Source organism: Columba livia, chromosome 3 (genome assembly GCF_036013475.1).
Source record: "Columba livia isolate bColLiv1 breed racing homer chromosome 3, bColLiv1.pat.W.v2, whole genome shotgun sequence".
In the NCBI taxonomy this organism is placed as follows: Eukaryota; Metazoa; Chordata; class Aves; order Columbiformes; family Columbidae; genus Columba; species Columba livia.
Genome location: NC_088604.1, coordinates 81,362,420 through 81,376,307, shown reverse-complemented (window position 1 = coordinate 81,376,307; position 13,888 = coordinate 81,362,420). Strand labels below are relative to the sequence as shown.

The 13,888-nt window shown below is 36.0% G+C and overlaps 1 protein-coding gene across 7 annotated transcripts in view; it reads left to right on the top strand.

Moving 5' to 3' along the window:
* RGS7 (regulator of G protein signaling 7) overlaps positions 1 to 13,888 on the top strand; it is a 240,103-nt gene that overhangs the window by 90,489 nt on the left and 135,726 nt on the right. For all 7 annotated transcript variants that reach the window (XM_065057835.1, XM_065057838.1, XM_065057836.1 and 4 more), the window contains one exon: positions 9,296 to 9,392. In XM_065057835.1, the coding sequence (XP_064913907.1) occupies positions 9,296 to 9,392 (97 nt within the window). The remainder of the gene's footprint in view (positions 1 to 9,295; positions 9,393 to 13,888) is intronic.

Genomic DNA, 13,888 nt, shown 5'->3' with positions numbered 1-13,888 from the left:
TCTCTAAATGTGGTCCTTCAGAATAATGAACTTCTCAGTCACGTTTAATATATTAAATACATTTGAGATATCTGACACACAAGATGTGAAGTTAGTCATCAGGTTGGGCCATACAGAAATGATTCAGTGTTGTGCATTTGTAGATGTCATGCAACATCTTAAATTTCGTTTCTGGAACTTTAGAAATAGTTCAGCTTTTGACAGGAAAAGAAGAGTTATGCTGTGACAGTCATGACATATTTAATATTTTGAAGTCCAGTGCCTAGAAATACTATAATTTATTCCCAAATTATCAAAGGAAATTCTTTCCCTGACTACAGTAGGCTTTGATTCATGCCTCTGATTAGAGGAGAGATAAAGTGGCTAAAAATATGTCATGACTCTGCAACTTTCTGGAGCTGACAGAAACTCCAGTCTGTTGAAAATCTGGTTGCTTTAATTTTGTCTAGCATTGTAATGCTCCAACACATCAGAAGTATTTAGAAAGTCATTCAGTTAATGGTGGTCTCCTTAGCTGCGTCTGAGATTTCACAGCCAATGGAGGTTGAAGTGACTTGCCAAAGGTTGGTTTGTGGTAAAGCAGACAAGAAAACCAAAGATTCCCAAGTCCTAGTCAAGTGATTCACCTGCTAAATGTAACTTGCTCCAGTTTTTCCAAATTAGGAAGAAATTTTATCAACTTGCTTGAGACAGTTCATCAGAACAGAATCATGTTTGACTGTATTCATACACGTCATCTGCAGCCCTTTAATTTTGCCTGGGTAAAGACTAGATAGGTAGTGTATTTATTCTATTCAGTCAAAAGCAGGAATGTATTTTTTTGCTTGGAATGGGTAGGTGCATGCAGATTACCTCTATTTATTGTATTTTAATTTATTAGTGTAGATCTCTCTTACAGGGTAATCCCTCTGCGTAGGGACATATGATTTTTCCAGCAAGTATCTCATTTCTTCTAGCAATTATTAACCTCTAACGTATTTGGACTGTGAGACGGGTCCTTCTAAGTGCTCTCTGGAACAGATACAGGACTATCTGAAGTAGTGCTTTCATTGTTAAACCTTGTTACTTGCCATCCTTTAAACTGGTAAAACAGATAAACTGGTGATGGAAAAAATGCTCTTCAAAAAGAGGTGGGATTTTTCAAGTGAGAGATGACTTTATGATGATCAAGCTTCTCTGTTCTGAGAGTAACTCTCTATGAAACTTGTGATCCAAAGTTTCTAAGACCCATGTTCAAGCTACTTAGTTTGATCCAACTGGATCTAGTACAGAGATTCTGACTCTTAGCACAGCGTTTTCTACAACTTTTTCTTAATTCTGAAGTTGAATCAGTATGATATATTCCTCCAAAGTTGTATGGTTTTTCTGTAATACTAGTTGAGTAGCTTTTAGAAACTGTTGCAATCTGCTGTTCACTGTCCAGCCATATCACATTAATATACATGCAGTAAACTGGGTGTATGTCCTATATATTTATTTGTAGGAATCTTAGGTGAGACAAATATTAATCTAAATGAAAAACCTGGAAGTAGTAGCCCATGTGGTGTTATAGGTTTGTTTACATTGTTCTGACATTCTAAATTCTTCAAAAAATATACTGACAGATGCAAACCTGCACTATTTTTGTGAATTAGAATAAAGAAGCACTTTTTTTTTTCTGGTGAAATGCAGTATTAATTGTTTTCAGTTCAACTTGTCCAAAGAAGGCACAGTAGGAAATAAATCAGGTGACACTGTAGAATGGTGATAGAAATGGAAGGTTACTGGGAGATCTTCAGTTTACCCAATGTATGAGATAGAGAAAGAAGTTATACTGTGTGACATGTTGGTGCACCAAACCACTAGCTCAAATTCAGCAGTCCCTGGGAGAAAAAAGGAATAACTTATTTGCATAAATCACTATCCACAAAATGCACTATATTATATCTTCAAGATATTCCATTCAATATTGTATGGTTTGATGTGATGGGGATTAGCCTTTATCTGTTCTTTATCTAGGGATCACTGACAGCTGTGGCTTCCAAATAGGCCACATGTTTACACGTTAATCACAGAAGTTCAAAGTACGCTTTTAAGTCATACTTGTTTCAAAAAACGTCAACTAAATTCTGTTTTGGCAGGCCATTTATTTTATGTTTGTTTGTTTGTTTGTTTTATTTCAGATTTTTTTATTCTGAAACTGTATTTCTTCCTTGGATACTCTGTCTCCCAGAGACAATGTTGTAAAGTAGCTTTGTAGATAATTCTTTGCTGTGCAGTAGTTATCAATATCTGAGCTGCCAATGACTTAACTGATTTTGCCCATTCTATGTGATTTCAGTGAACTTTACATGAAGATTGTGCCTTTTTATTTTTTTTTTTCTGCTTTGAGAGAATGTATCTATGAAGGGGTTTATTTTCATCAACTTTATTATCGTATAGGACAGTGCTACTGAAAGGTAGTTGCTGCTTCATTATAGTAACATGTCTGTGTCACTGTAAGTGCACGTTCACTCATTGTCCCAAGGACAATGCGTCTCTGGGTATTGATATCCAGAATTTGGTATAACTGCTCAAAATGAGCAAGACATAGGAATGAAAAGCAAATAACTACTTGCATGATTTGTAATAAACTGCTGGTTATGTTGATTAAGCATTTCAGATGCATGAGTAACACAAGAACATGCCTAAAGTTATAATTCCAAAACCACAGCTCTAAATCAGCAAAGTGTGCAGAGTCTTTCATATTGATGCAAGTTAACTGGTGAGCATGCAGTGTTGATGGCAGGAACAAGGCCAGTGGCACTGTTCATCTAATCAGAAAAAAACTCAGGTCTCAAAAATAATTCCACAGAACTGGAATCAATTTTCGAATAAATTCAAGATAACTTAAATTATTCCCGACAAAAGCTTGCCCTCGACTTAATTAGTGTAAATACAGGCTGCTGGTGTATATAGTACCACTTTGTTTTACAACCAATTTGCAACATTACCTATTTGCTATGTCTGATACAGTACAGATAAATAGTGCAATTAAATTTAAATCTTAATTAGAAATTCACAAATTGACAATTACAAATGCAGACATAAGAGTGATGACACATAATGCTTCAATATAGTTTTATGCTACATACAAAAACAGAACATCTTTGGCTCTACACAAGGTTTCTGTTTGAGGGCAGAGTATGAACTATTTGCTCACACCAGTGACTTCATACTGCAGAAGAGAAGGAACATGAGGCAGACATGCTAGCGTCATAGGTATATGTAGTAAATTAGGCTCTTCGAACAATCTTGATTGTATCCATTTAATATGGTTGGCAGCTTTTATGTTGATTTGTCATTTGATTTTATATTGTCATATCATTACTTCAGCAAATGGAGGTTCTGGAAAGAATGAAACCAGTCATCTTGTATTCTTTTCATTGTTATTCTCTAATTTAATGTTCATCAGAGAGTACTTAGGGCAGTTTCCTGTGTTGGTAGGCCAGAGATGCAATATTGCTGGCTTAGAGGAACTCCTCCTGTTTATGTTTTTCAGCAAGCTCAGATACTTCATGCATGACTGTCACTAACAGTTCAGTTAACCTTGCATGTTTTAAGCCATCTTTCAGCATTGTAATTTAGTCAAAAATCTAAATGTACTTTTCTGGACTTGTGAATGTTTTAAACTTTGTTTTGATCCCAAGTAGGAATGAAGAGTTGAAATAACCCCGTTCTGTACAAAATGGGCAATGCTAAAATCTTTGATATAGAGATGTCAAACCATCTCATTTCTACACGCTTGATTTAGAAAAAGAGTTGTCAGCACTCCTGACCTGAAAATGATTTGCTTTAGTTTCGTGAGCAACACTGAAATATTCTATCTGGCAATCAGTTTGTCTGTATCTGCGCTTGTCAGTGCAGCCTCCCGAGATTTGTAGTTCGTCGATTTTGTGCTCTTTGCTTCTCTGTGATGCAGCTTGAGTAGCTGAAAAAAGCCCCCTGGTTCACTGAGTTGGGCAGCTCTCAGGTGGCACTGTGATGATTCAATTAAAGAAGGATATTGCAGCGATTGTTGGCATGTGTAGTCCAGGCAAAGAGCAGCTCACATGGGAAGACAGAGAGGCTGAGGCTCCTAAAGTGTAGCTCTAATGGGGTAGTTTAGCCATTCATGTAAATATACCGTTTTTTTTTTTTTCCTTGCATGAATGAACCACAGCAAAATACTTTCCTACAAATTTTCTGCATCCTGCAATTGCAAGCTTGCTAGCTGATGGAGGTCTTAACAGGCAATTTGTAGTATAATTGGCAGTGTGTGAGACAGAACATATGTAGTACAATGGAGTTTCAAGAGAGAAGTACTGTTGAAAGCAAGAGGAATAATTCATTATCAGTAGAATCCTAACAAGATGAGAATATATCTGTCTGTTCTGTATAGTTAGCGTGTGTTGGAAAACAGAAAAAATGGCCATTACTTTTGTGAGGAACCTTGCAGCTTTCTCCTTCCCTGCTGGGTTTGTTCAGCCCATGTTGCTTCACATAGGTCTCTGCACAGGGCTGGCCAAGGGAAGCCTCCTGCAACCTGCTGACCAGCCGTGCTGAAGACCTCAGACTCTTCAACATGTTGAGATAGGAAGGGGAAAAAAATGTCTCGGGAAGCTCGTTGTGTAGTGTAAGAAAAGAACACATCTTGTAACTTGTTGTACTTAGTTAACAAGTTTGGATGAGGTTTGTCATTAGTTCCACTGGGTTATTCCACTCCCGTATTTGGGTAAAATGAAGAAAGGTTTTAGCAGAATTAATAAAGCTGCAGTGTGGGTAGACCCCAGTACAATCAATGTAAGAGCGATCCCCTGGTCTGAGGTATGATAACTGAGGACAAAATAATGCTTAGTTTCATTCTAGTATTCCTGGATATGCTTTTAATTCCTTGGCTCTGTAATGTGTTTTAGTAACAGAAATTGAACTGAGATGTCTGCAAATATGTAATCAGGTCAAGGCTTCAAGGTTTTACTATGTATCTCTTGGATTTTAATTAGTTCCAGACCACTGCTTTCTTTTTCTGGTCTTGGAATCCTTGTATCTAGTGACCATCTTTAATAGAATTGTTTTAGTCTTACTTTTAAGGGAAGAAAAAACTGTTGTCCTGCACTGACAAACTTTTTGAGCTTTTGACTTTTGCAGTCTTGGAATTAATTAAAAAATCCCACTTCTTAAGCCAAGAGGCTGAATTATGGGGCAAGGGGATAATTTTTGCAAGATGTGTGGTTGATTAGCAATGAAATTTTAAAAATAGGTGCTTCCCAAACCACCTGGCACGGAAATCTAAGGAAGCATAAAAATACTGCTCCTTGGAGTTGTATTGATTTCACCTGCCTGTAAGTAGGTAAGTATACTAGTCCTGGTTTATTGTCAAGAATTCCACTGTCAATAATGAAGAAAGTCAGATACCTTTGGGTAGTGACTGATAATTGAGGATAGAAGAGGTGAATTGTACCCCATATGGCAGAAACCTCTTATGATCATATCAAAGAAGAAGGTAAGCCTAATAAGCACAGTCCTTCAATGGACTTTCAGCAATATACGACTGAGAACAGCCACCTTCGCTTCCTATTTGATAACTTTTCATCTCTCTTCCCCATCTCTCTTCCTCTGTGGATTTGCTGTGGACTTTATGGGTTCTTTCCCTGGGGTGAGACACATCTCCATGCCTGGCTTCCAGTGCATTTGAAGCAGACACAGAGGTCATTATTAGGCAATGGTTCCTGTATCCTCTTGCCTTTCTATAACAGGATATCACTATCCTCTTTCTGTTTGCTTCATATAAGATGCATTGTCACTGTTGTTGCAAAGTTAGTGTTTGAAATAGAGCCCTTACCTGTCAAGATGAAGACTGCAGATTATCTTCACAAGGAGATAAGTGAAGTTTTAAATATCAATATTTTAAGTTTGGTCTGAGTTGCCTATGGGTCAGAATGTTAGTGACTTTTTGTCAGGGTTAGAATTGCCTCCCTGGTAAACAAATGGCACATTTTTTGAAGTATACATTTATTTAGAAATGCTCCTCTTCAATCCTTGCTGCACTATGAACTTCCTTCTAGCTACATTTTCCCTGTTAATTGTATATAATGATGACTGAAAAGCTAAAAGATCTGCTTATACAACTTCCTTTTCTCAAGCACATTAGCTTCATTTGCAGAGTGATCAAGAGGCAGGTTTGTTTGTAGATTTGTTTTCTCTGAGTTCTTTCCGGAGGCTTAGGACTAACAAAGATTCCGTTGTATGATCAGAGCCCATCAGGTTCATCCAGGTAAGCACACAAGAACTTTGAAGGCCTAATTCTGAGGTGAAGTAGCTTATATTTCACTTTTGAGCACCAGGTCAGGTGACTCAGAAGCAAACAATGATCCATCAGGCAGGAAAATTATTGTGTTGGGAAGCAGCTTGTGTTTCCCAGATTAGACTTCTTGAGCAAAATTAGATGAAGATTTTCTTTCATCATTCTAATTAAACTATTCTGCCCTTTTCATTGTCTTAGGTCGTTGTTGATAAATGACAGAGATGTGGCTTGAGTGCTGCTTCTCAAATATAATTAAATGTGATGTTTTTTCAGTGGAAGAGATTATACATTTGCTGAATTTATAGCAACTAAGGTAGAAATAGGCATTACATATATTGAAAGTTAAACTGTGCAACTGCATATTTTGAATTAGATGATTTTGAATCTTTAATTGAAGCTTTTGTTGTTGTTGTTGTTGTGCCTTTCATTTTCTTGAGTTCTTAGGTTTAGTATTAAAGATGACCACAAACCAAGAGTGACCTTTCAGATTTCTGTGTAAAAAGGGACAAGATAAGTAAGAATTTTGTAGTCTAACAGATAACATACAGAATTGCAGGTCAGCTGTGACTAATTAGGAGTCTGCTGCTGTGTTGTATCTTGTTTCAGAACATTCCTGCTCATGCAGTAATCTTTGAACACTGAATTAACCAGGCAGTTCTCAGTGATGCTGCCTGGAGTATGAGCTGCTTTTTGCACAGTGGGTGTTTGCTCCTGACATGGAACAATAATCTGACCTAGACGTGCAGGGGAAGGTGTAATTTTGCAGTGCAGACATCCTGGAGCTCACTTTGCTGATCAAAACCAGAGAACTCCCCCAGAGCTACAGTCCCTATCAGAGTTAGGCTTGATACCATTTAGATTAAATCTTGTCCATGAAGCAAGTTCAGGAAAGCGTATGTGTCAGTTAACAATTTATTCCATATACCCTCCAAAGAAGGATTACTGACAGCACTAGGAATGCAAGGTGTGAAACACTCATGTGTGTTCCTGAAAAATAGATAACTGTATATCACTACTAGTAATATTATGTTCCAGGATTGTGTCCTACATTTGTAGTAATCCTTTTTATAATGCAAATACACCTTTATCATGTTGTCTTCTAAATTGTCTTCTAAACTTTGTCCCAGTGTAACACACTTTATTATACACTACAAAGTTCTAGCAATATTCTTATAAGTTTAGGATACATATGTGGAATTTATCATCAAATTTACTTCTGTTCATTTCCATAGAAGGCCCATGCACCTATGATAATAATTTACTTTATTGTTTAAAGCAAAGTTATTAACTTGAATTAGAGTGACATCTTATTTATTAAAGGGCTCAATAAGAGAGTTTGCCAACTCAATTTAGAAGGAGTTAAAATGAACCTTCTCTGACTATATGGATAATAAATGTAGGGACAGATGCCTTTTCATAGACAACCATTTGTGTGCTTGACAATTTATTCAGAACACTATTAATAGCCTTTTTCTGTTTAAATAATTAAATTCCCTGTCAGATGAAAGTAATTACAATGAACATTTGTTTGTTTCTTCTGTTGTATTCGTATATTCCTTAATTCTGAGTAACAGACTCAGTGTTCCACATCTGGCCATGTGCTGTAATAACAATATCTACTTCTCATGTGTACTTTCTGTTTTGGACTATGCCACTGGATTTGTGTTCCTTGCATTGTTAATGTCTGATCCATAAGAACATAGAGCATGTGAGCCTCCAGGCCCTCTGTATAAACAAGTTTTTCATGAGCAGATGAACTAATTGATTTGCTTTCTTTTCTGGTATGGATTTTTGTTCTGTTTTCCTATGTATACCACTGGTGACTGCAGCTGCTTTTCCTGGTTCTAGACAACTCCTCCATTGGGCCAATTCACAGCTGCAACTAATGATGATTTGCTCTTTGCTGATTTGGGTCATCAGATTTCTGTGGAAAAAAGGTGTAGAACAGAACTTTGTCTGTTTGTACCTTTTCTTAACACAACTGAGCCAAAAACTTTTAATGAATTATTTGGGAACATATTGGGGGAACAGAGGTGAGATAGATTTTTTTTTTTTTTTAAAATATGTATCTAATAAAATGATGTGAAATGCTCTGTCACACAGAGTTTTTCATATGGAGTATGTTGGTGATTTAAGAAAAAACCAGAAATGGTTGTAATTGACTTTATCACAATACCATTGAATATTTTGAGAAGTTAAATAATCAAAGAAGAAAGATGGGAATTATCTAATGTGTAAACTGAAATAATGAAATGTTTGAGAATACAACCAGCCAATCTAAATATTCTTTGCATTTTCAAGTAACCGGGCTTGCTGTTCATAGTTCACAGGAAAGTGAACCTTTGGGTTGAGCATAATTTGTAAAATGTATGGGCCAAATTAGCCTAAAAAACTGAGTTGCAAAAAAAATAGCTAATGTAAAAATATTTTAAAAATACAGCAAATTGATTTTGAACATTTTTTCTACCGATTCCATTAACTACAATAAATCCTACCTTTCTGGCTCTGCTGTCTCCAGGGATGTAAGATTGCATCATGCCATACATTATATTATCTTAAAAAAGGAATTTTTGCTTTGAACTTAAAAACTCTGTTTTTGTTTTGAACAGTCTTTTTGAGAGCTGTATCAGTCCCCTGGAAGGCTGTATGAGTCTATTTTGCTTTTGTATTTGGTACAATACCAGAAGTACAATCAAACATGAAGTTCTACATCCAGCAATGGTTTTTAACTTTTTCTTTTAACTCCTTTTAACTGCTTTGACTAAACCTCTTCTGCCTTGCTATTTCTTTCTCAAGAGACTTTGCGCACATTTTTTTTTTTACCATTGTGCAGTTTTTTTACCCTGTTCAGTAAAAATCTAAAAATTAGAAATTAAAAAAGAAATAACAAGAGTGGACTTCTCATTCTGAGAGGCTGATCTAGGATTCCTTGGATAATTCATTTTAGGAAATATTTCTGGATCTGTTTATTCATTTTTTCCCCTCTGTTTTCAGATGGAAGACGTCATAGCCCGCATGCAAGATGAGAAAAATGGGATTCCTATTCGTACAGTCAAAAGTTTTCTTTCCAAGATCCCCAGTGTCTTTTCTGGTAAGAGTCAAAATGAATCTCATACTATTTAAAATTTCCGCTTTACCCTATGTAAGGGGATGTTGAAATGGCAAACACTTTTAACTGAGTGCTATGGGGAATTCATACTTATCTATTCTGGAGGAGACATTGACTGTTCCTTGAATACTTTAATTATAGTGTTTTTGATATGTCTCTCTCATGTTGGAGTGGGCTTATACAGAGATGGTTTTGTCCTGCAAATTAAGAGAAGGGAAAGCTTAATTTTCTACAGAAAGTCACGTGTCTGAAGATGACAATATTTTTGTTGCAGAGTTTCTGCATTTCAGATCTGGTTTTTAGCCTGTGTTCATGCGAAGTATAATGAGTTTAGTGTACAGACCAGTTCAGGAAGATGAGGACTGCCGTTGCACTCTGCAACACATACTGAATTGTGGCTGTAGACAGTTATGACAACATTTATGATCTGCTTTTGTAGCTGACTGCCTGTGTCCAAGAACCTAAGGCTGAGATGTCTGTGGTGACTTGCAAAACAGCTGTAAACTTTATAACTAATCCAAGTCAGTATTGCTATATGAAAAAAAATCTGTCAATCTATTAATTGACTAGTATACTATATTTATTCATTTATTTACATATTTTATATACATTTATTCATTTTTATGCGGATATGTATCTTTTTGTGCTACCAATGAATATGGAGTTCCTTTTGAAATAAGCGCCATTGTTTAACCTACTTTTTCCGTACTCTGGTCAGCTCCGTAAACAGTTGCATTTTCTGTAATGAAAAAGGTAATCCTTACATAGAAAGTATTTACAGAAGTTTGTACTGTCTGGAACTGCAAGAAGTATTCCATAGTTTAATTTTCAACCTTAGGAATGTTTTTGCTAGTAAATTAGTCCAGCACAAAGAAGGAAAGAGTCTTAAGTGTGAACAAAATGTTTTCATGATTTTAGAAACTATTTGTACAAAACCTAACCTCTGAAGAATGGACTTTTATCTCCCATAAGTTAGTAGAGTGTGGCATCCTATTAAATGATCCACATTAATAGTTATTCTCTGTCTTACCTTGTGTGCTATGGTTTTCAAATTAGAATATATGTACAGTAGTACACAGCAGTCACTGATACAACAACTTTTGTATATAACCTGAGGCATTAACTTTATCAATTGCAAGGGAAAAGAAAAAGCACAGCAGGGTTCATTTTTTTCTCTTTGCAGATTTTCTCCTTCAAATACCAGGCAGTAATTTTTACTATACGTGACTAAAAAACTCACCAGAACAGCATAACTGTCATTTTAGTTCTGCTAATCAACTTTCCTGTCAGTTCTCTATCCTGGATGGAATCTGAACTCTTCAAACTTTTGTGTTGAGAGTAGCGGGTTTTCTTTAATGTGCTAGGAGTTTGTGTACATGTAGCAAATGAATTTCAGCTTGAACTCAAAACCATTGATTGCTAGGAAACATGAGAGTATTTTTCTCTAAGGACCATGAAGATAATGATGAAAATGTAAGTGCACATACTTCCTTTAAAGCATAAAGCAGTGGCTGATGACTTATGGTACTCTTACTACCCACAAAAGCATCCATATGAAAATGGTCAAATGATGAGCAAATTCTCTCCAGTTAAAAAATACATATAAATGTCTATATGCTCATAGATATATATCTGTGTGCGTATGCATAACAGCATGTATTACATACCTAGCCATCAGCACAGGATTATATCCAATAAAAACTGGAACTTTGCAATTGTTTGTTTGTGAGGGAAAGCAAAATGGGTAGGTCTACCACAATTAAGTCACGTTCCTGCAAGTACTTGGAGAAGACCTGGAAGAGTCCTTTAAACAACTTGTAAAAAGTAAAGCTGTCCATAAATTATCTGTAAAAAAAGGGTCTTATGGGCTAGCATTTTAATCATTTTTATCAAAGCAAGAGAGGTATTTTTGTTTTTATTTCATAGTATTGCCTCTGAAAACAGCAAGTAAAAACCTAGTTGAAAAAGCAGTCATTTTTTAATGCAGAATTACTGACCATATCTCTTTAACAATGACTATATTAGCCAAATCAGCCCAGGGAATGGTATCTGAATTTAACCTTTTATAGAATGTTGCGATTATAATAAATAGGATGATGTGATTATATTGTTTACTGAGTCATTCCTTAGGTGTTTTATCAAGTAAAATATCCACAAAGTGAAACATTTCAAACATAGATAATTTTCTATGGGCTGTACAAACTGTTGTGCTTCAGAAAAACACAAAAGCAATGGTAAATTAAAGATTATTTCACCCTGTGAAATTTTGAAAAAGGGATGGATTATATTGCTTTATATTTCATATATTCATAGAGAGAAAATAAGTTGCTTGATCTTGATATTTATGTACATTTTTGTGAGCAAGCTGCTTGAATTCAAACACAGCGTTTTTGTTCAATTTCTTTCTTGAAAACTTTCAAAAGTAAATAATTTCATTGTCTTTACCAGATTAAAATATGCTCAAAAAGAGTTTGCAAGCTATTTGATGAAAAAGAATACTAACCCCTAGATGTGTGCCAATTACTATTCAGATTTTTATCCACATTTAAGAGGCTCTCAGATTGACTTAATTCCAGCAAGTTTATATTTGGTGTAAATTCACTAGAGCTAGCGAATCGCAGACTAATTAGGGTAACAGCATTCCAGTCACCTACAAGCAGGAGGTGAAATGGATTGTGAAAAATACCCAAGTCCTTGACTGAGTGCCAATATATTGTATATGCCAAGATAAAAGTCTCTGAAAACAAGGGGATAAAAACAAAGCTGTTAGCACCTGTCCTGATTCTATAACTCATTCCTTGGCGCAGACAGACTTTTCCTAACTTTATAGCATTAATGATTTATTGATACTCATTTGAGTGCTTTTGATAAAGAACTCTGTATAAAATTATACCTTCATTTTATGCAAAGAACTATGGTGCACAACTTAGTATATTACAAAGTCTTTAACACGAATGATGGGACTTATTATAGATACAAATAAACAATTATTGAAGAGGGGAAAAAACATCCTTGTCTAATTCCAAATGGGATTTAACATAGAAGAATCAGTGGAAGTATGGCCTTGGGAGCTGGCTGCTCTGACTTGTACTGCCTGCAGACCTACAACCTGTTGTGCTCACCTGTGGTGTCTTTAGTATGTCATGACAAGCAAGAACAAATATTAAGCACCCCAGAATTACTCTTTTTTTTTAGCTTGTTGAGTCTGATGAGCTAATGGTCTCATTGCACTCAAATCTTATTTTACACCAAGGTCTCCATCATTTGCTGTTGCAGAATGGATATTTACAGTCTACATACCCAGCTAGTCAACTACTACACGTGGCTTTTTCAGCATAATTCTATACTGACTTATCCTGACACTAGCTCACTGCTTTCTGAGGCCATTGTAGCAGGACACTGCATGCCAATTACAATTTCAGCCAAGAATGCTTTTTGTAAAAGACCCTAGACTTCACAGAGGCTTGCTGAATTACATCATCCAGCTAGAGCCTGTGAGGGTAAGTGCAATTAGGTCTTTGAACAGAGAGAACATACAATGTGCTGTTGCAGATGGTCTTTGTAGTGATGGTTCACCTCAAGCTGAGTCACCCACAATCTTACTTGCAAGTAGGCTCAGACTGGATGCAACAAATACATGAATTTGCATGGATAGCTTTGCAGAAAGCACATTAATATACCTACATACCCTAGTATGCTAGCGGCTAAAACTAGATTTCTAGATTAACAGTGACTAGTGTAGCATCTAAAACATAATGGAAATTCTGCTGGAAATCGTAGTAATGCTTTAGTCTTGACTGCTTAAGCATATAAGCAATGCTATGGCATAAACCATCATTGCTTGAGTAATAGTTTCCTGAGCTTAAGAGTGGAATAATCTGTTTTTATTATGAACAATATAGTCTGCTTATGGACAAATTATGATCGCGAGTGTGAAAATCACACCAGAGGTTGTGTTTTAAAAATTGAATTGTTCTAAAAGTGTCTCCTCTAGCAGAGCCTGAACCATCTCAGAACTGAAGTGATTACATGTCAGGTCAACTGGAAGCTTATTGAAGGAAAGAATAAGGCAGTTTTCTCAGTAGCTTTATGTGTAGTTACACATCCACACATCTGAAGTTGGGCTTGCAGATGACTCTCAAGTAGTTTCCTATATGGTTCTCGGGAAATTTGTCAGTTTAATGCGGAAATTTTAGTTATTCCTATCTATGGATCTAAGCCACTTTCTGTGATTAACGCTGATGAGCACAGTCATGGGCACTCAGGTTTCAGAAAACACCTGTTAAAAACAGTGGTTGATGGCTGACTTGTCTGCAGTACTGCATGACCCCATGAATGCCTAAAGTCTGTACTCTCAAGGTGAAGTCGTAATCATGTTATTCATCAGATATATATTGTGGCTATGATTTGAAACTTTAAAAGCTCCCAGGAAAAAAATAGTCAGGAGAGTTTGTTCTCACCATGTGATTATGCATTTT